General features: G+C 38.3%; 1 protein-coding gene and 1 non-coding gene across 3 annotated transcripts in view; one reads left to right on the top strand and one right to left on the bottom strand.

Moving 5' to 3' along the window:
* The window catches only part of PPP3CC (protein phosphatase 3 catalytic subunit gamma), a 97,635-nt gene that overhangs the window by 18,565 nt on the left and 57,687 nt on the right, over positions 1 to 21,383 (top strand). For both annotated transcript variants that reach the window (XM_045996793.1, XM_045996785.1), the window contains exon 2: positions 21,131 to 21,328. In XM_045996793.1, coding sequence (XP_045852749.1) covers positions 21,131 to 21,328 — 198 coding nt within the window. The remainder of the gene's footprint in view (positions 1 to 21,130; positions 21,329 to 21,383) is intronic.
* On the bottom strand, positions 12,716 to 12,819 carry LOC123937768. Its single transcript, XR_006817564.1, has one exon. It is a non-coding gene; the product is annotated as a U6 spliceosomal RNA (small nuclear RNA).

Raw genomic sequence — 21,383 nt, 5'->3', positions numbered from 1 at the left:
AACTTTTACACTTTAATGGATGTAGTTTTTTGTACCTAAATAAATCTCAATAAAGTTTATTTAAAAAAAAGAAGATATGAAAACTATACCCTAAAATTAATGCAGGATTTAGTGCAAATGACTTATCTTTGTTAAAATGAGATCTTAAGTTAATAGACTATTACGAAGTTGTACTGCAAGCCTGAAAGAAGGAATTAAATTGAGACTCCCTGTGTACTAGGGATTAGTAGTTCGCTTTAGGAGGATAGTTTACTTAAAAATACTGCGTGAGGGCACCTAGCTGGCTCAGTCAGTGGAGAATACCACCGACTGGGGTTGTGAGTTCAAGCCCCACGTTGGGTGTAGTGATTACCTAAAAAGAAAAAAAACAGGGACGCGTGGGTGGCTCAGTTGGTTAAGCATCTGCCTTTTGCTCAGGTCATGATTCCAGAGTCCTGAAATCAAGTCCCGCATCAGGCTCCTTGCTTCGAGGGGAGCCTGCTTCTCCCTCTACCTGCTGCTTCCCCTGCTTGTGCGTGCGTGCGCTCTCTCTCTCTCTCTGATAAATAAATAAATAAATAAATAAATAAATAAAACATTGCCTAGAGTCGAAATGCCTTTTTTAAAAGTGTGCTTTAGGGAAAGAAATATTTGCACTTTACTGCTAGCTTTAATATGTGGGTGTGTTTTTTGTCATCGTTTTATTTAACTGCAAATCACAGAAAAAGAAAGAAAAGTGAGCAAAGGATATGATGTTTATAGATAATTTATAAATAAATACATTTAGGGGCGCCTGGGTGGCTCATTGGTTTAAGCCGCTGCCTTCAGCTCAGGTCATGATCTCAGGGTCTTGGGATCGAGTCCCACATTGGGGCTCTCTGCTCAGCAGGGAGCCTGCTTCCCTCTCACTCTCTCTGCCTGCCTCTCTGCCTACTTGTGATCTCTCTCTGTCAAACAAACAAATAAAATCTTAAAAAAAAAATAAATACTTCTAAATGGTTGATAAACATGTGAACTTGTATGAACAAAGGTAATTTGTTGCTACGTTTTTCCTGATAGCAAAGAAAAAATAACTGCAATGTTTAATAACAGGTTAGGTGAATTATATTATCTCTATGATGGAGAGTCTGAAAATTATAGAAGAATATTTGTTGGTATGAGAAAAATTTAGTAGTTTGTTACAAAATTCAATAGATTACAGGGTTGTATAATACAAGTAATTATAAAATTGTTTGTTTAAATATTTAAGATGATAAGATACATACCACAATTTTGAATAGTTGTTTTTGGCACTCTAAGAGATTTGTTTTTATTTTGTGGTAGTTATTGGGTTTTTTTAATTTAATTTAATTTATGTGCTCGCTTCGGCAGCACATATACTAATTTAATTTAATTTATTTTTTATTTTTTTATTTTATGTTTTGTAGTCTTTTTAAGATTATTATTTTTTAAAATTTTAAGTAGGCTTCATGCCCAGCATGGGGCTTGGACTCATGATCCCCAGATCAAGGTGCACTTGTGCTCTTTAGTTTTTAAAAAAATCTTTTGCATTGATTTATAACATAGTATCTTTGATTTAGAGAAATCTTTAAGAACAGTTCGAAGATTAGCTGAAGGTTGATAATTGTTACTATGTGGGTATTCATTATGCTGTTCCACACTGTATAAAAAAATTTGTCCACAAAAGATGCAAAGCTAATTATCACTTCTAACTGCTGGCTGATTTAGATTCACCTTCCAAACAGGAAGAGATTTTGAATTTTGACACAAAGATCTGTTGATAACCCGTTGATGATCCATTAATGGTCTGGCGTCTTTTTAGCCTTTTTGAAACAGGTAATGAATTCTCTCTGCTGACAGCCAGCAATACTCTGATTCCTGGATGAGTTGTAGCTGATTGGATATTGGTAGTACTACTGTTGGTTGACTAATTTATAATAGAATTACATACATTTGTAGATTTTATTTTATTTATTCTTTTAAATAGGTAATAAAATAACATGGTATAGAGTTATAAAAGGTATATATCATGAAGTCTTCTTCCTATTCCTAATTCTGGGCCGCCAGTTGCCTGCCATGAGGATGTTAAAGCCTACTATGAAAGGCCACCAGGAACATATCTATGGTCAGAAAATAAGTTCACATTGATATAGCTTGCTACAGCAGGGAATAGCACACACCAGAATAACTGTGGGGCATTTCAGAAGGAGGGACTTAGCAAAGCAGATATACAAGGTTTTAGGAGCTGGAGTTAGTCACGGAGTGATTTTAGGGTAGAAATTAGTAGTTTGGGTGGGGATTGGCTAGAATCTGTAATTTAGGTGAGTTGATGGAATAGTCAGTGGCTTTATCTTTAGAACACATGAGTCCCTCAGGAGTTACAGTTATATCAGTGTGTCTTGATAATGGAATATAATGAGCTAATGTTTAAAAAGATTTGAGCTCATATAGTATGTAATACACATTGTGGTTTGGTTTGGTTCACTTTATCTGTTTTATAAATCATAGTGTTGTTCTGAGTGTTTATGAGCAATTTGTGGTTTCTCTTTCAATCCTCAGTCTCTGCTTTTGATCATTTGTTAATGACGTTAACAGACTTAACATTTAGGGGAAGTGATCAGTAAAGATCTGTATCATTGTTAGATAGGTTGTGAATGTTCATCAAGCTTTTGATGGTAATAACTTTGACCTTCTTAAGCACCAGGCCACTTTGTTCTGTTTCTTAGATTTGTTAAATCATCTAACATGATAATATGTGACTGTAGCATTTAAAACCTCGAGATCACACACACATAGCATTTACAACAAACAAAACTTCAAACAAGAGTTACTATTAAAGTTTGAAATAATGTTCTATGTATTCCATATCTATTTGGATCTTCCTTTATTAACCAAGTAATTTTTTCCCCTTTAATTTCGGATATGGATTGTTCACCTTGTCAGTGTCTGAAGAATTAGTCCTATATGTGGTGATTGTCAGAGATAAGGTCTTGTTAGTACTAAGAATAAAGGACCGGGTGTTTATTGACATCTGGAATCTTGAACTAGCAGAGAGAGAAGAAAATAGCCGAGAGAATAAAGGGCAAAATCATGCAAAGTACATGGTAATCTGTGGCTTCTAGCATCTCAGAGATTGTGTTCTGATGATCTAAAAGTAAGTAGTCTAGGGGCGTCTGGGTGGCTCAGTTGTTAAACATCTGTGTTTGGCTCAGGTTATGATCCTAGGGTCCTGGGATCAAGCCCAGCGTTGGGCTCCTGGCTCTGCAGGAAGCCTGTGTCTCCCTCTTCCACTTCCCCTATTGTGTTCCCTGTCTTGCTGTCTCTCTCTGTCAAATAAAGAAATCTTAAAAAAAAAAAAAGGAAATAGTCTATTTACATTGTCTTCTGATTTTGGACCAAAACAGTTTTGGAAATTCAGACTCAGCCACAATGTCTGACCATGGCAATGATATCAGCAATACACATAATTTATTCTCTGTAGTATCAATAGTTATGATATCTTTACAGAAATTCTTTTGATAGGTCTCCACAAAGTTCAGTTGCTGATCTTTAGAGTACAGTTGGCCACTACATTCAGGTGAATGTAAGGAAGAAACAGAAATTACTTGTGGATGCTGAGTCTGGGCTTCAGTTTATTTGTTATATTAACCAGCATTGTCAGAATGGAAGAGAGTGGAATCTTCTACTAAAGTACATAATCAGTTTTATAAAGAGTTAGTCACTGATTATCCTGAAAGTAAGAACATGCTGTGACCAAGGGAAATTGACAGATCTTTAGGCCATGGGTTTATCCTATAAAATGTATTAGAATTTCACCAGTACAAGCTTATTTAAGCCTAGCGAAAGAATCTTTTTGTAGACAGCTGTTGCGTTAGTCTTTGTGTATGAATATTTGTTTCCTTTAAACTGAAAGATACACAAACATTGTAGCATATTTATTTTTAACATATTTAACTTACACATGATTAATTTATGAAGACTGAACTTTTTTAATCAGGTGGTTTTTTTTTTCTTTTAACCCAATTTTAATAAAGCAGAAAACTCACAATACTTTTGAATTAATGAAAAGTTGGAGGATGCCAAACAAAGCTGCTAATTTCTGTAATCCTTTAAAAACATTTTATTAATTTATTAATTTATTTTAAAGATTTTATTTATTTGAGAGAAGAGAGAGAGCACAAGCAGGGGGAGTGGCAGAGGAAGAAGGAGAAGCAGGCTTCCCACTGAGCAGGAAGCCCCATGTTGGGGCTCCATCCCAGGACCTTGGGATCATGACCTGAGCCAAAGGCACATGCTTAACCAACTGAGCCACCTAGGCTTGTTTTAGAAACATTTTTAATAATCTTTATGTTGCCTAATGATCATTTATAAAACCAAAAATATTGTAGGTATGAGAAATATCTTAATAATTTTATTATTCTGAATTTAGAGAAGAACAAATTCAAAAGGAATTGTCATTTGACAAAATGTAAGTCATAACTATCCAAAGAAATAGTTATAGGCAGTATCTTTATTTAATTTTTTTAGATTATATTTTAAAAAATTTTAAGTAATCTCTACCTCCAATTGTTGCTCAAACTCAAATCCCCAAGATCAAGAGTCGAATGCTCATTGACTGAGCCAGCCAGGTGTTCCCAGGCAGTATCTTTAAAAACAGTGATTATTAGGAATGTTAACTTTTCCCCAAAAGTAAAGAAACAAAAAGATTAAAAAGATTTAAAAAACAAAAGATTTATGAATGTTTCAAAAAGCACAGAGAAGGGCACCTGAGTGGCTCAGTCGGTTAAGCGGTTTAGCTCAGGTCATGGCTCAGTCGGTTAAGCAGTTTAGCTCAGGTCATGATCCCAGGGCCGTGGGATTGATCCCCACATTAGGCTCTCTGTTCAGGGGAGAGCCTGCTTCTCCCTCTGCCTCCGCCTGCTGTTCCCGCTGCTTGGGCTCTCTCTGCCTCTCAAAAAAATAAATAAAATCTTAAAAAAAAAAAAGCACAGTGAGTTAACAGAATATTTTGATGATTTAAGGGATGTGTTATCCAGGCACAAAATAGCTTTGCTTTTTTTGACAAAAAGGAAATTAAATTCTATTTTTACTCCATTTTTTATTCATGGAGAATTTACATTAAAGAGATTTATAAGCCCTGGGGCGCCTGGGTGGCTCGGGGGGTTAAAACCTCTGCCTTCGGCTCTGGTCATGGTCCCAGGGTGCTGGAATCGAGCCCTGCATCGGGATCTCTGCTAAGCAGGGAGCCTGCTTCCTCCCTCTCTCTGCCTGCTTCTCTGCCTACTTGTGATCTCCGTCTGTCAAATAAATAAATAAAATCTTAAAAAAAAAAAAAGATTTATAAGCCCTTATTTTTAAGCAATTTTTTAATGTAATTTTTTTTAAAAGATTTTATTTGAGAAAGAAGGAGAACACGTGCACAAGAAGGGGAGGGGCAGAGGCAGACTCCCTACTGATAGAGCCTGATGCAGGGCTCTATCCCAGAACCCTGAGATCATGACCTGAGCTGAAGGCGGACCCTTAACCAACTGAGCCAACCAGGCGCCCCAATTTTATTTTTTATGATAAACCTCTCACATTTGACCAATTTTATCAAAAATTTTAACATTTTATTTCTCCCTTCAAATTCTTTTTTATATCTATTAAGGACCCAGACAAATAAAGTGTACTTACTCTCAGAACTTGTACCTTTATAGTATACTGTCCAATTTTTTTTTTAAGATTTTATTTATTTATTTGACAGACAGAGATCACAAGTAGGCAGAGAGGCAGGCAGAGAGATGGGGGGAAGCAGGTTCCCCACTGAGCAGGGAGCCCAATATAGGACTCAGTCCTAGGACACTGGGATCATGACCTGAGCCAAAGGCAGAGGCTTTAACCCACTGAGCCACCCAGGTGCCCCTACACTGTCAAAAAAATTTTTTTCACACTATTCTTTCACATCTTGGTGCAACCAGAAATTTCTCTTTTTTTTTTTCTTCCAGATTTACTGAGATATAATTGACATATAACATGTAACTTAAGGTGTACAATGTGTGATTTGATACACCTATATATTTTGCAAAATGATTTACCACCATAGGATTAGCTAACAATGTATAACACCATATAATTACCATTTCTTTTTTGTGGTGAAACACAACATTTATTATTTAAGACAATATTATTCTCTTTATTTCTAGATAAACAAAAACACGTCTGATACTACACATTCTCATTCCCTTGTCTTTACACGTATTCTTTTATATTCATTTGAAATCAGTATAACTGCAAGACAAGAAAAGGATTTTCTGAAAGTGGTATTTCTGCCACCTGAATAATCTCATAACTTCCAGAGAGTTAAAAATTATTTTTTTAAAAGATTTTATTTATTTATTTGACAGAGAGATCGCAAGTAGGCAGAGAGAGAGAGAGAGGAGGAAGCAGGCTCCCTGCTGAGCAGAGAGCCTGATGTGGGACTCGATCCCAGGACCCTGGGATCATGACCTGAGCCGAAGGCAGAGGCTTTAACCCACTGAGCCACCCAGGCGCCCCCAGAGAGTTAAAAATTATAAGGGCTTTTCATTATTTCTTTTCTTCTTCTCCCCCTCCCCCTCCCCCTCCTCCTCTTTCTCCCCCTCCCCCCCCTCCTCCTTTTTAAGATTTTATTTATTTATTTGAGAAAAAGAACATAGGCAGAAGAGCAGCAGAGGGAGAGGGCTCTTGAGCAGGGAGTCTGATGCGGGGCTGGATCCCAGGACCCCAAGATCATGATTTGAGCTGAAGGCACTCAACCAACTAAGCCACCCAGGTGCCTCTTTTCATTATTTCTTAAGGATTAATTTCTAAATTCTTTTTAGGGTGATGCCAATTAGCCTTTCCCAGGTTTTGCATCTCCAGGGCACATCAAAATATGGCCTACTTGCTAGGGAGGCCTGTACAAGGCTGATTTTTTTTTTTCTCCTTAAAAAAAAAAGATTTATTTATTTGTCTTAGAAGGAGAGTGTGAGAGAGCACATGAATGGGGGAAGGGGCAGAGAGATAGGGACCTAAGCTGAAATCAAGAGTTGGACACCCAACCAACTGAACCACACAGATGACCCTAAACTTTCTCCTTCTTACCTTGGGGTTTGGGGATTCTTTCAGGGAGGCAGTTTTAGGATTTGAATTGCATTTAGAAATTTCTTCATGTTAAGGAATGTAGACCATTGGATAGTCAGAATTATGTTTCCTTTTTTCTTTTCTTTTTTAAAAAAAGATTTATTTTTTTTTAAAGATTTTATTTATTTATTTGCCAGAGAGAAAGAGATCACAAGCAGGGGGAGCTGTGGGCAGAAGAAGCAGCAACCTCTCTGCTGAGCAGGGAGCCCAATGTGGGCTCACTCGATCCAAGGACCCTGGGATCATGACCTGAGCCACCCAAATATCCTAAGATTTATTTATTTTTAGGGAGAAATAGAGAGAGTGTGGGAGGGGAGGGGCTGAGGGAGACAGAGAATCTCAAGCAGACTCCCTACTGAGCATGAAGCTGTTTCGGGGCTCCATCTCATGACCCTGAGATCATGACCTGAGCCAAAATCAAGGATCGGTCACTTAACCAACTCAAGTGCCATCCAGGCACAGTGCCTCTTTCCTATTAAGGTGCCTCTCAGGTAATCTTATTCATGTCAGTAGTTCCCCAAGAGGACATTTAGAATTCAGATCTTTTTCTTGGTGAAATTATGCCATTTTTTGAGTTATATTCATAATCTAAAAACATGAAAGAAGTAGATAGAGGAGGCACAGAGCGGACATCGATATAGACTGAGAAAACTCTTAAATGATGTGCAGTAAGTATGGTGAGGATGGAGCTTTGCAACTTTCCACAAGACAGGAAGTGACACCAGAGATCAGCTGTCATCAACTGAGGACTTTTCAGAGCCTCTGCTCCAGGCAGACAGAACTAAGCAAAAGATATCTCAAGATTATAAGGACTAAGGAAAGTCCTTAGGAGGCTTTAGAAAACATGACCCAAGACAAAGTTTACCTAAAGATGCTGATCTAATCAGACCTTCTGAACTTGTCAGTTTTTGGAGCTGGCGGGAAAAAAGACTTATTAGGCCTATGTCTGATCCGTGCTGTGGACTTCCTCTTATAGATGAATGACACTCAACATACTGAACAAGGAGTGCCTGCCTGGCTCAGTCTGTAGAGCAGGTGACTCTGAATCTCATGGTTGTGAGTTCAAGCCCCATGCTGGGTGTAGAGCTTAAACAACAACAACAAAAAGGATACTCAACAAGCAGACAGATGATAGGAATGCTGTTAATTAGGTAGAAGTCAAATTTCACTCATGAACCATATAATCTGGTAAGATTATATTCTCTCAGTCAGAGAACCCAACTTTTTTTTTTTTTTTTAAAGATTTATTTATTTGACAGATAGAGATTACAAGTAGGCAGAGAGGCAGGCAGAGAGAGAGGAGGAAGCAGGCTCCCAGCTAAGCAAAGAGCCCGATGCGGGGCTCGATCCCAGCACCCCGGGATCATGACCTGAGCTGAAGGCAGAGGCTTTAACCCGCTGAGCCACCCAGGCGCCCCGAGAACCCAACTTTTATCTTGATCCTGAAGCACTCAACAAAATTATTGAAGCTCAGATACCTCACTGTTACAGGCAGGGTGGCCTTAAGCGAGTGGAAATCAAGTGGTCACATATGTGCACACTATGACAAAGCCATAGGTCTTCCCAGAAACAAGGAGGTCAGCTGAATCTTAGTGGAAATGCCAGTTGTTAAATAGTCAGACACCCATAAACCAAAGATCATCAAGGATTTATTTGTAGTTAAGAAAAAAAGACTTAGGTTTATTTAACTTGCTGCAACAAGCAGAGAGAACCAGAGGAATGAGGGACCATCTCAAAAGAGGCAGTTAGGAAAACCTGCTCACTGAGGACTGTTGTTAGATTAGGGACTGTTGTTAGATTTTAGGGTGGAAGTTTGTAATCTGGGCAAGGATTAGTTAGAATTTGTGCACTAGATGTTTTGCTAGAACTCATTAAGTTCTAGTATAAGGTCATATCTAGTGTCTGCATTACTATTAAATTAGTTTGTGTGAGGTCTTATCTTGGAACATATGGATTTGAAGTCTGGTGTGAAAAGAGTTTGAACTCAACACCAAAAAAAATCTGATTAAAAAATGGACAGAGGAGCTGAATAGACATTTTCCAAAGAAGACATGGCCAACAGACACATGAAAAAATGCTTCAACATCCTTGATCATTAGGGAAATGCAAATCAGAAAACCACAATGAAGTATCACCTCACACCTGTCAAATGGCTCAAATAAAAAAAACATAAGAAATAACCAGTATCAGCAAGGATGTGGAGAAAAGGGACTAATTGTGCACTGTTGGGGGAAATGTAAGTTGATATAACCACTATGGAAAACAGTTAAAAAGGTTAAAAATAGAAATACCATATGATCCAGTCATTCCACTACTGGGTATTTACCCAAAGAAAATGAAAACACCAATTTGAAAAGATACATGTATCCCTGTGTTTATTGCAGCATATTTTTAATAGCCAGGTTATGTAAGCAGTCTAAACCTAAGTGTTCATCAGTAGATGAATGGATAAAGAAGTGGGGTACACACGTGCACACACACACATATACACACAGAGGAATATTACTTGGCCATAAAAAAGAAATTAGATTTTGCCGTTTGAGACAACATGGATGAACCTAGAGGGTAGGTAGAGAGGATGGACCTAGAGGCTAAGTGAAATAAGCCAGACAGTGAAAGACAAATACCATATGATTTTACTTGCATGTGGAAACTAAAAAACAAAAACAAATGAACAAACAAAAAAATAGAGAATAAACTGGTGATTGCCAGAGAGGAGGTATGTGGGGGTGGGGTGGGGTGGGTGAAATAGGTAAGGAGAAAAATGGGAAAAAAAAAAAGAAGGAGTTTAAGTTTAGATGGTCTGTGATGCATGTTGTGGTTTGGTTTGGTTCAGTTTATCTGTTTCATGAGTCATAGCACAGTTACACATTATGGCTTTTGTTGCAATTCTAAGAGACAGCCTGTGTTAGTTTCTCGTGTATTTAAAGCTGTGTTTATAATTGTTGAAAGGTTATAGAAAAGAATTTTAACTTAAGAATTTTGCATTAGTTTTCTATTGCTGTGTAAGAAATTACCACAAACTCCATGGTTGAAAAGAGCAACCAATTTTTAGCTCAAGATTTTAAGTAAGAGGCATTTGATATATTATATATTGCTAAGTAGTTTTTGTGTCTTAACCTTTAAAAATGACTTCACTGGGGCACTGGGTTGGCTTAGTTGTTAGGGCATCCGATTCTTTTTATCGGCTCAGGTTATGATCTCACGGTCGTGGGATTTAACCCCATGCTTGGAGGGGAGCCTGCTTAAGATTCTCTTTCTCCCTTTCCCTCTCTCCCCATCCTGGCATGCACACACTGTCTCTCTAAAATAAAATAAATCTTTTAAAAAAAATGAGTTTACTCGGTAGGAGTTTTAGTTTCATAAATGTTTCTTTTATTTTCAAAGTTGTACATGTGTATGTATATGTATATATTTGTGTGTATATATGTATTGGTACAGGTTCATAATCAATATTTAATTAATAGTTAAAAAAAAAAAAACAACAACAATGCCATTGTCTGTCCAAATTGACTCACTCCCTAAGGGTCCCTAACAGCTGAGTTTTCACTGTTTTTTATTATTATCATCAGTGGATGAAGGATACCAGCATTTCCACTGGCTCTTCCATCTTCTTGCTTGGGATAGGATACCCTGGCTCTGGCATCCTCATGTGGGACAGCAGCTCAAGAGAAGAAAATGCTTTGAAAAGAGTTTTTTCTTTTTCTTTTCTTTTTTTTTTTTTAATTTTTTAAAGGTTTTTTTTTTTTAAAGATTTTATTTATTTATTTGGCAGAGAGAGATCACAAGTTGTCAGAGAGGCAGGCAGAGAGAGAGAGAGAGAGAGAGGGAAGCAGGCTCCCTGCTGAGCAGAGAGCCCGATGCGGCACTTGATCCCAGGACCCTGAGATCATGACCTGAGCCAAAGGCAGCGGCTTAACCCACTGAGCCACCCAGGCGCCCTCTTTTCTTTTTTTTTTAAAGTTTTATTAAGTACTCTCTATGCTCAATGTGGGCTTGAACTTGATCTTGAGAACAAGTCACATGCTCTTCCAACTGAGTCAGCCAGGTACCCCAAAAAGAGGTCTTTTTTTTAAAATAATCCTTTAGAGAGAGAGTGCATGTGTGCTAGTGGGGGAGGGGCCAAACGGGAGAGGGAGGGAGAGAATCTTAAGCAGACTCTTGAGGGTGGACCCCTGATGTGGCTGTATCTCATGACCCAAGATCATGAGACCTGAGTCAAAAACCAGAGTTCTACACTTAACTGACTGAGCCACCCTGGCGCCCCCTGCCCCCACCAAAAGAGGTCTTAAAAGAACATTTTAGACTTAATAAAACAGCATTCTATGCCTCCTCTTACATCTTTTCTTGGTTTCTTATACTATCTTGCCAGAATGTTTCAGCTGAAGATACAGACTGATATCAGATCTCAGTGCAGTGTCCTTCTTCTGAGACACTGATAGGGCTCTCTTGCTATGTATATTTTTGTAAAGATATTATTTATTTATTTACTTGAGAGAAGAGAGAGAGCATACAAGCAGTAGGAGGAGCAGAGGAAGAGGGACAAGCAGACTCAGAGCTGAGTGTGGAGCCTGACTCAGGGCTCAATCCCATGACCCTGAGATAATGACCTGAGCCAAAATCAAACTCACTGGTGTGAATAAAATAGTATAAGCCTTTGGTGAACTGTTTGACAAAACTTATGTCTACCCCTATCCTTGCAGTCCCACCCCTGAATATACCCAAGAGAGAGGAGGTTTATGTCCACTGTAAGATAGATAGAAAAATGTTCATAGCAACTTTTATTCATTTTATTTTTTAAAGTAATCCCCACACCCAGCATGGGGCTTGAACTCATGACCCCAAGATCAAGGATCACGTGCTTCACTGACTGAGCCAGCCAGGTGCTCCCATAGCAACTTTATTCATAGTAGGTCAAAATTAGGAAGCTAATCTAGTAACACATTTTGCTGTTTCTAGCCTAAGGCTTAGCATGTAACTGTTTTTAGTTTAATATGTGATATTAGTGAAAATTAATGTAGGCCATCCCAGTCCCCAATTTTCTAACCTTTTTTTATTATGTTCAGTTAGTCAACATATAGTGCATCATTACTTTTTGTTGTAGTGTTCAATGATTCATTAGTTGGATATAACACCCGGTGCTCATCACAATACATGCCTTCCTTAATACCCATCATCCGGTTACCCCATCCCTCCACCCCCCTCCCTTCTGTAACCCTTAGTTTGTTTTTTGGAGTCCAGAGTCTCTCATGGTTTGTCTCCCTATCTGATTTCTTCCCATTCAGTTTTCCCTCCCTTCCCCTGTGGTCCTCCATTCTATTCCTTATGTTCCACATATGGGTGGAACCATATGATAATTGTCTTTCTCTGCTTGACTTATTTCACTCAGCATCATCCCCTCCAGTTCCATCCATGTCAGTGCAAATAGTAGGTATTTATCCTTTCTGATGGCTGAGGAATATTCCATTATATATGAACCACTTCTTTATCCATTCATCTGTTGAAGGACATCTCCACTCCTTCCACAGTCCGTCTGTTGTGGACATTGCTGCTATGAACAGTGGAGTGTGTTTGCTCCTTCTTTTCACTGCATCTGAAAACTGTGGAACACTTCACAAATTTGTGTATCATCGTTGTGCAGGGGCCGTGCTAATCTCTGTATCGTTGTAATTTTAGTACATGTGCTGCTGAAGTGAGCACCCAATTTTCTAACTTCTAAAACTGTTCTGAAATTTCTTAAAATCCTGTGATTTTGAATTTGGAGGACTAAAAGAAACAACTTATAGACTGCCTAGAACACATTATAAAAATGCCAACTTTCTCTCTATATTCAGCTCCAATATTCCCTTACTCTTGGATCATTCTTTAGTTTGATTAGTTTTTTTTAAGAGTGTATTTATTTATTTGTCAGAGAGAGATGGCATGAGCAGGGAGAGCAGCACACAGAGGGAGAAGCAGGCTCCCAGCTGAGCAAGGAGCCAGATGTGGGACTCAATCTGCTGACCCAGGGATCATGACCTGAGCTGAGGGCAGATGCTTAACTGGCTGAGCCTCCCAGGTGTCCCTAGGCTAGTTTTAGATTAGTTGGGTTTTTTTTTTTGTTTTGTTTTGTTTTGTTTTGTTTTTTAAGATTTCATTTATTTGGCAGACAGAGATCACAAGCAGGTAGAGAGGCAGGCAGAGAGAGGAGGAAGCAGGCTCTATGCTGAGCAGAGAACCCAATGCGGGGCTCGATCCCAGGAGTCTGGGATTGTGACCTGAGCTGAAGGCAGAGGCTTTAACCCTCTGAGCCACCCAGGCGCCCCTGAACTTGTACAACTTAATAGCAAAAACAAGCAAACAGTCTGATTAACAAAAGGGGAAAAGGAACTGAATAGACATTTTTCCAAAGAAGACATACAGAAGGTCAACAGGTACATGAAAAGTTGTTTGATATCACTCACTAATTATCAAGAAAATGCATATTGAAACCACAGTGAAGACATCACCTCACACCTGTTGGAATGGTTGCATTATGCTCCCAACACAAATGAGGGCCAGCTGGCGACTGTTCGAATTTTTTTTTTTTTAAGATTTTATTTATTTATTTGACAGAGACACAGCAAGAGAAGGAACACAAGCAGGGGGAGTGGGAGAGGGAAAAGCAGGGAGCCCGATGTGGGGCTCCATCCCAGGACCCTAGAATCATGACCTGAGCCGAGGGCAGATAACCAACGACTGAACCACCCAAGCACCCTAGACTGTCCGAATTTGAGGTATATTTTATAGAGATTAGGCAGAGCATGTACCTGTGTGTGACTCTTGACCTCTGGATCATGGGTTCAAATCCCACGTTGGACACAGAGCTTACCTTATTATTATTATTTTGTGTGTGTGTGTGTGAGATTTTAGTATTTATTTGTCAGAGAGAGAGAGCACACAAGCAGTAGGAGCAACAGGCAGAGGGAAAAGCAGGCTCCCCACTAAGCAAGGAGCTGGATGCAAGACTTGATCCTAGGACCTGGGATCACGACCTGAGCTGAAGGCAGATGCTTAACAAACAACTACCCAGGTGTTCCCAGAGCTTACTTAAAAAAATAATAATAAAACAAAATAAAAGATGGAATCAGCCAGACTTGCTGATAAATTGGGATTTGGGGAGTATTGGGGAAATTGTGATTAAGGGAGGACTGCCTATTTTTTGGCCTGAGCAACTGGGTTGAGTGTGGTTCCATATATTTAGATGGAAAAGACTAGAGGTGGTATGGGAAATAATAAGTTTAATTTTGGACATATGTTAATTTTTTCTCACCATATAAGTTTAAAGCATGCAGCATCATGGTTTGATTTACATATAGTTTGAAATGATTACCACAGTAAGTTTAGCTGACATCCATCTTTTCATATAGATACAATAAAAAGAAAAGAAAGAAGAAAAAAAGAATTTTCTGCTTGTGATGAGAACTCTTAGGATTGCTCTTTTTTTTCCCCTTAGGATTTGCTCTTAACAACTGTCCTATGGATCATACAGCAGTGTTAGTTGTAGTCATCATGTTGTATATTATATACCTTATCACTGGAAGTTTATATCTTTTTGAAAAAGATTTGTTTTAGGGAGAGAGTGTGTGGGTCAGGGGGCAGAGAGAGAGGGAGAGAGTAAATCCCAAGCAGACTCCTCACTGAGTTCGGAGCCCAGCATGGGGCTTGATCTCACGACCCTGAGATCATGACCTGAGCCAGAACCAAGAGTTGGACGTTCAATCAACTGAGCTACCCAGGTGCCCCAGAAATTTGTATCTTTTGACTACAGTGCTCCCATTTCCACCTCCCCTCCACCTCTGCCTCTGGCCTCTGGTAACCACAGGTCCCATCTCTTTTTCTGTGAGTTTTATTTTGGTTTGGATCTACATGTAAGTGAGATCATACAGTATTTTGTCTTTCTCTGACTTATTTCACTTAGGATAATACCCTCTAGTAGTACCATCCATAACGTCACCAATAGTGGAACTTTCTCATATTTTATGGCTGTATAATATTCCTTTGTATGAAAATACCACCATTTCTATATCCATTCGTCCATTAGTCAACTCCTAGGTTGTTTCCGTGACATGTTAAATTTTAAATATGTATTAAACATCCAAGTAGATATTAATTGGGTGGTTGAGCTTAAGAGCCTGGAGTTCAAAGGAGCCTTTAGGCTAATCAGTTTTTACAAGGTTTGTGATAAAACCCTTGGTTATATTTGATTATGTGCATATTATGTTAATTATGAAATAAAACCATTTTCACAATTCTTTAGTTTTATTATTTATGCCAAATCGTTTTCCCCCATTATTTATTGTGAATGTTTATTTTTTATGTGGATACACTTCAAGTGGCTTTTTAAAATACTAGTCATCCTTGAATTATAAGACCTCTTCTACTCTTCGGGGGAAAAAAAGTACTGTAATTTTATTTCATTTTATTTTTTTTTTTAAGATTTTATTTATTTATTTGAAAGAGATCATGAGCTGACAGAGAGGCAGGCAGAGAGAGAGGGGGAAGCAGGTTCCCTGCTGAGCAGAGAGCCCGATGCAGGGCTCGATCCCAGGACCCTGAGATCATGACCTGAGCCGAAGGCAGAGGCTTTAACCCACTGAGCCACCAAGTACCATAATTTTATATTCCCTGAATTGTCACATTTCTGGATAAGTCACCTTTTGGTTCATAGTTTTTTGTTTTGTTTTGTGTTTTTAAACTCTATGCTGGTGTTTTGAGACGCTTCAATCCCTCTGTTAACTCTTCTTTCTCATTGGTAGGGTTTGTAGTTTATAAAATAACAGACCTATATTAAAAATGAAGGGATCATTCCCCTCTCCCAAATTATCATATGATATAACCAATAAAGCAGTAAATTGAGTGCTGACACTGTTGACATTTGATTCTTTCATTTAAAAACGCCTAATTTAATTTTTTGAACAAATAAAATGTCTGGAATAGCTTAAATCCATTTTCTTTGGAATTTGAAAAATTGTGCTAAGGCATTGTTTTAGAAGTATGACCATAAATGGAGTGTTTAAAGAGGTGACACACAGCCTCAGAAACAAGAGAAACTTCAGTGCTTGGTGTTGAGTAGTTGGTTTATAATTTGAAAGGACGCAAGAACTGAAACTCTGTGTTAGAATTCATATACTTCATAGTTTAAAGCAGGTATAAGATGTTAGAAGCTGAAACTTCAGCTTGTTCATTTGTCTGCATATAGTGTTTTGTTGTATTTCTTGTTAGTGAAATCCTGTGTGCCATTAAAAACAGTTGGAAATGAATGTAACGGAAACTTGTGTTCTTAGAAAAGATTATTCACTGTGAAGTGAACAGTGAAGTCAGCTGAAAATCCTCTTATGTGTACGTTAGATGAAATAAAATAAACTCTGGCTTGAAGATGTGTACATACATAATATTCAGATTTTAATTCTAGTCCTATTCTTGTTCCCCTGACTCCATGTTTATCTAAACCAGTGTTACACGCCAAGCGTGGTCCATGGATCTGTGTCAGTTTATAACCTGTTATTAGCTTCAATAAGTACAGAAATTGAGCTTTTAAAAACTTAAATAGCAGTTTGACATTGGCACAGCATCTAAGCATGTGATCATTTTTCTAGTGATTTATTTTTACTGCATTTTACAAAGTACAGGTTTTGACAGGTTAGAGGTTGGAGTGGGGCAGTTCCCACAAATAGTTTGCAAAGCACTAATCTAGATCCTCTTTTTTTCATTCAGAAATTCCAAACTCCTATTTCCATGTGGTCACAGTAAGAGACTGGGAAAAGGACATAAAGACCTTAAACTATTACTTTGTGATGACTGGGAATGAAGGTGCTGATTATTTGAGATTAGTTGTATCTTTTTTTTAATTTTTAAGATTTTATTTATTTATTTGATAGAGAAAGAGGGAGAGCACAAACAGAGGTAGTGGCAGGCAGAGGGAGAGAGGGATGTATACTCCCTGCTGAGCGAGGAGCCCAATGTGGGGCTTGATCCTGAGACCCTGAGATCATGACCTGAGCTGAAGGCAGATGCTTAATCAACTGAGCCACCCAGATGCCCCGAGATTAGTTGTGTCTTTACTTAGAATTCCCTTAAACCATTTTCCTGGTGCACTCTAACCAATTTTAGTGTGCACAACTATTGCCTGGGACACCTTTTAACAAAGCAGATGACTGTGCAGAGTCCCCAAAAGTTTTGATTCTACCAGGCTGAGGCCCAAGGATCTACATTCTAAACAAACACCCTAGCTGATTCTGGAGAATATTGTTTCTCGGTAGGTGATTTAAATCAGGATACTTGAGAGTAAAAGAGGATGCTATTAAATCACATTAGGACAAGATAAATAATGTGAGAATATCCAAATAGGCATACTTGGACATATGGTCCCTGTACTTGGGGCATATATATTTTTTTTAAATATAGGTTTAAAGTTTAATTGGAAAGCTCTTGCTATTTCCTTCCATGACCAAACTTAGCTAGATTTCCTTTAGTCTTCTCAGGATGGTGGCTGTTCCCACTCTTGTATGAATCAATCTCAACTATAGTGTGTATACAACTTTCTAATAAGGAAGATGGAATTCCGGGCTTCTAAACATAGCTAGGAGTAACTTGAGGAGAGGACCCACTCCTTTAAGGTTGAAGATTCTTTTCTTCTGATTTGAAGGAAATTGATTTTATTTGTCCTTAGCTAAAAATTTAGGACTCTTCTGGAACTTTCTGTTAAGCATGTTGTCTCAAGCCCATCTTAATTCCTCTTAGTGTTCCTGGCTCAGCTGTGTCCCATTTCTTTTAGCTGGGCATAATCCCCTTGATCCATTTCAGCCTTGCTTTTGTTTTCATTTAACTAAGTGACTTGTTTACTTGTTTTAAGTAAATCGCAATGGAAGAATTTGAGAGAAAGAAAAGATACCTTTCTAAATTTCTTTCTCAAGAGTTCTTTAGGTTGTTGTCTCCTCTCCTTACATAACTTTAATGATATATAGAAAATATGATTTTCCTATTTTGTAAACTGTTACCTGATTACAACTGAGTATTGAAGGGAAATTATTTTCATTAGTAGTAATAATATTGCTGTTAGAAGTCAAATAATATCTGTGGATCTCTTGTCTCTGGAACTACCTCTATTATAATACCTTTTTTGTCAACTCTAATATATTTGATTTTATATCATTTCGTTTTTAGTTTGTTGGCCAATTTCTTTTATTTACATAGTGGGGATAAAAACAACCAGGCTTTCTGTGGGGTTCACTTCAAAATGGAGAAGGGCAGATTGGTTAGCCAGAAATTGAGAGTAAGAGTTTGAAAATAAAAAAGAAGTAAATTAAGTAGGAAAAGGGGAATGATTAAATGTGGAACCTTCCATTTATTTTTCTGGATCAAGATTTCAGAGGACTTGGTGTTCTCTGAAGTCACATACATAGGCTTTTGATTGAACCTCGTATAAATTTCTTTAAAGAGAACTTTTCTAAGTTTTTTTTTCCACATTTTTCCACTTTTTTTTTTTTTAAAGATTTTATTTATTTATTTGACAGACAGAGATCACAAGTAGGTGGAGAGGCAGGCAGAGAGAGGAAGGGAAGCAGGCTCCCTGCTGAGCAGAGAGCCCGATGTGGGGCTCGATCCCAGGACCCTGGGATCATGACCTGAGCCGAAGGCAGCGGCTTAATCCACTGAGCCACCCAGGCGCCCCCACATTTTTCCACTTTTTAAAAAAGATTTTATTTATTTATTTGAGAGAGCGAGAAAGAGATAGTGAGAGAGAGAGCACTGAGCTGGGAAGAGATGGAAAATCAGGATCCCTGCTAAGCAGGGAGCTCATGTGTGGCTTGATCCCGGGACTCCAGGATCATGAGCTGAAGGCAGTTACTTAACCAACTGAGCCACCCAGGTGCCCCGGTACTATAATTTTTTTAGTAAGCTTTGAATAACCCAAATGAGTCAAGTTGTAGCTAAGAGCATGGTGAACTTACCATAGGATTTTTAAGTCTAAAGTTTTTATAGTACCTGTAGATTTCAGCTTGATTCTCTCTCTTTTTTCTTCTTCTTTCTTTCTTTCTTTTTTTTTTTTTTGAGAGAGAGAGTAAGAGTGAAGGCACACACCATGTGTGTGCAGGCTTGGGGGAGAGGGAGCGGGAGGGCAAGAATCCCAAGCAGGCTCCACATGTAGCTCAGAGCCCAACATGGGGCTAGATCTCAGAACCCTGAGATCATGACCTGAGCGGAAATCAGGAGTTGGACGCTTAACCAGCTGAGCTACCCAGGTGCCCCCCACCCTTTTCTTTAGGTTGTATTTTTTTTTTAATTTAATTTTTTTTTCAATGTTCCAAGATTCATTGTTTATGCACCACACCCAGTGCTCCATGCAATATGTGCCCTCCATAATAACCACCACCAGGCTCATCCAACCCATCCCCCCCCCCCCAAAACCCTCAGTTTGTTTCTGAGTCCACAGTCTGTCATGGTTTGTCTTCCTCTCTGATTTACCCCAATTCACTTTTCCTTTCCTTCTTCTAATGTCCTTCGTATTATTCCTGTGCTCCACAAGTAAGTGAAACCACATGATAATTGACTCTCTCTGCTTGACTTATTTCACTCAGCATAATCTCCTCCAGTCCCATCCATGGTGATACAAAAGTTGGTATTCATCCTTTCTGATGGAGACATAATACTCCATTGTATATATGGACCATGTCTTCTTTATCCATTAATCTGTTGAAGGGCGTCTTGGCTCTTTCCACATTCGGCAACTGTGGCCATTGCTGCTATGAGCATTGGGGTACAGATGGCCCTTCTTTTCACTCCATCTGTATCTCTGGGGTAAATACCCAGTAGTGAAGTTGCAGGGTCATAGGGTAGCTCTATTTTTAATTTCTTAAGGAATTTCCACACTGTTTTCCAAAGTGGCTGCACCAACTTGCTTTCCCATCAACAGTGTAAGAGTGTTGCCCTTTCTCCACAGCCTTTCCAACACATTTGTTTACTGTCTTGTTCATTTTGGTGCCCCGTCACCTTTAAAGTTTATTTATTTATTTAAATAATCTCAACATGGTGCTTGAACTCACGACCCCAAGATCAAGAGTTGCTCGCTCCTCTGACTAAGCTAGCCAGGAGCCGCTCACCATAAAGCTAGAAGTAGAACCACCAGGCATAAATTACAAATTAAAATGAGCTTATCTTTTAGATGCATAATTTATAGGCTTGTAGATGTCAGATCATAGATAATCTAAAGTAGACTACATTATAATCTTAACTAGACTTCCATCACACAATGAGATGATGGTCAATTTTAAAAACGTCAAAAAAAATTTTCTGTTAAAGTTGGTAGTTCACCATGATATTACATGAACTTTATATCAAGAATAAATTGAAGTTAGTTTTTAGCATTTACAGATTACAAAACACAACTAGACCTTCCTTATCTGTCCTCTTCAACTTTATGCTGTTTTACCATAGCAAGTAATTCTCAGGAACAGCTCTATTCAGTTAGGAGTGTGCTTGTTATCAGTAATATTTTAGTCAACTACCTTTTAATAATAAAGTATACAACTTTGATTCCCCTAATCAGGAGTTGAAGTCAGACTCCTAAAACATGGTTCCATTATGTCATTTCTATGGAAAAATAAATGACCTTCAGTGCTGTGATTTCTTTCTCCTCATTTTAACCACAGTTTCATTTTTAACACCTTTTCCATAGAGAAAAGATACTCATATCATCTAGTCCCTGGTCTTTTAGTTTATTTTCTGAATCATCTTTAAGTCTTTCATGTTTATACGTAAAAACATAATTCATACATACACAGATACACCTACATCTCCTAAATAATTTTGAGTTTAACTGTGGCCTTTTTAAAAACTAGAATCTGTCATCTATAGTATGATAATATCTCAGATTTCTTTCCCCATATACTTCTGGTGTTGTGGATGTGAGGTTTAATTTGTTGCATAAAGAAGTGGGGTCATGGTTCTCTGTACATTTAAGTATTTTAAATTACTTTTTCTCTCCTCCTAGCTGTTCCCTTTCCTCCAACCCAACGGCTTACTTTGAAGGAAGTATTTGAGAATGGGAAACCTAAAATTGATATTTTGAAAAACCATTTGGTGAAGGAAGGGCGACTGGAAGAGGAAGTAGCCTTAAAGATAATCAATGATGGGGCTGCCATCCTAAGACAAGAGAAGACCATGATAGAAGTAGAGGCTCCAATCACAGGTATGAGAAGTAATTGCATAGTGGCACTTAGATTTGAGCTAATTTGAAAAAATGA

This window comes from Meles meles, chromosome 2 (genome assembly GCF_922984935.1).
Source record: "Meles meles chromosome 2, mMelMel3.1 paternal haplotype, whole genome shotgun sequence".
In the NCBI taxonomy this organism is placed as follows: domain Eukaryota; kingdom Metazoa; phylum Chordata; class Mammalia; order Carnivora; family Mustelidae; genus Meles; species Meles meles.
Note: the sequence above shows the minus strand (reverse complement) of the source record. Positions and strands in the feature narration are given on the sequence as shown.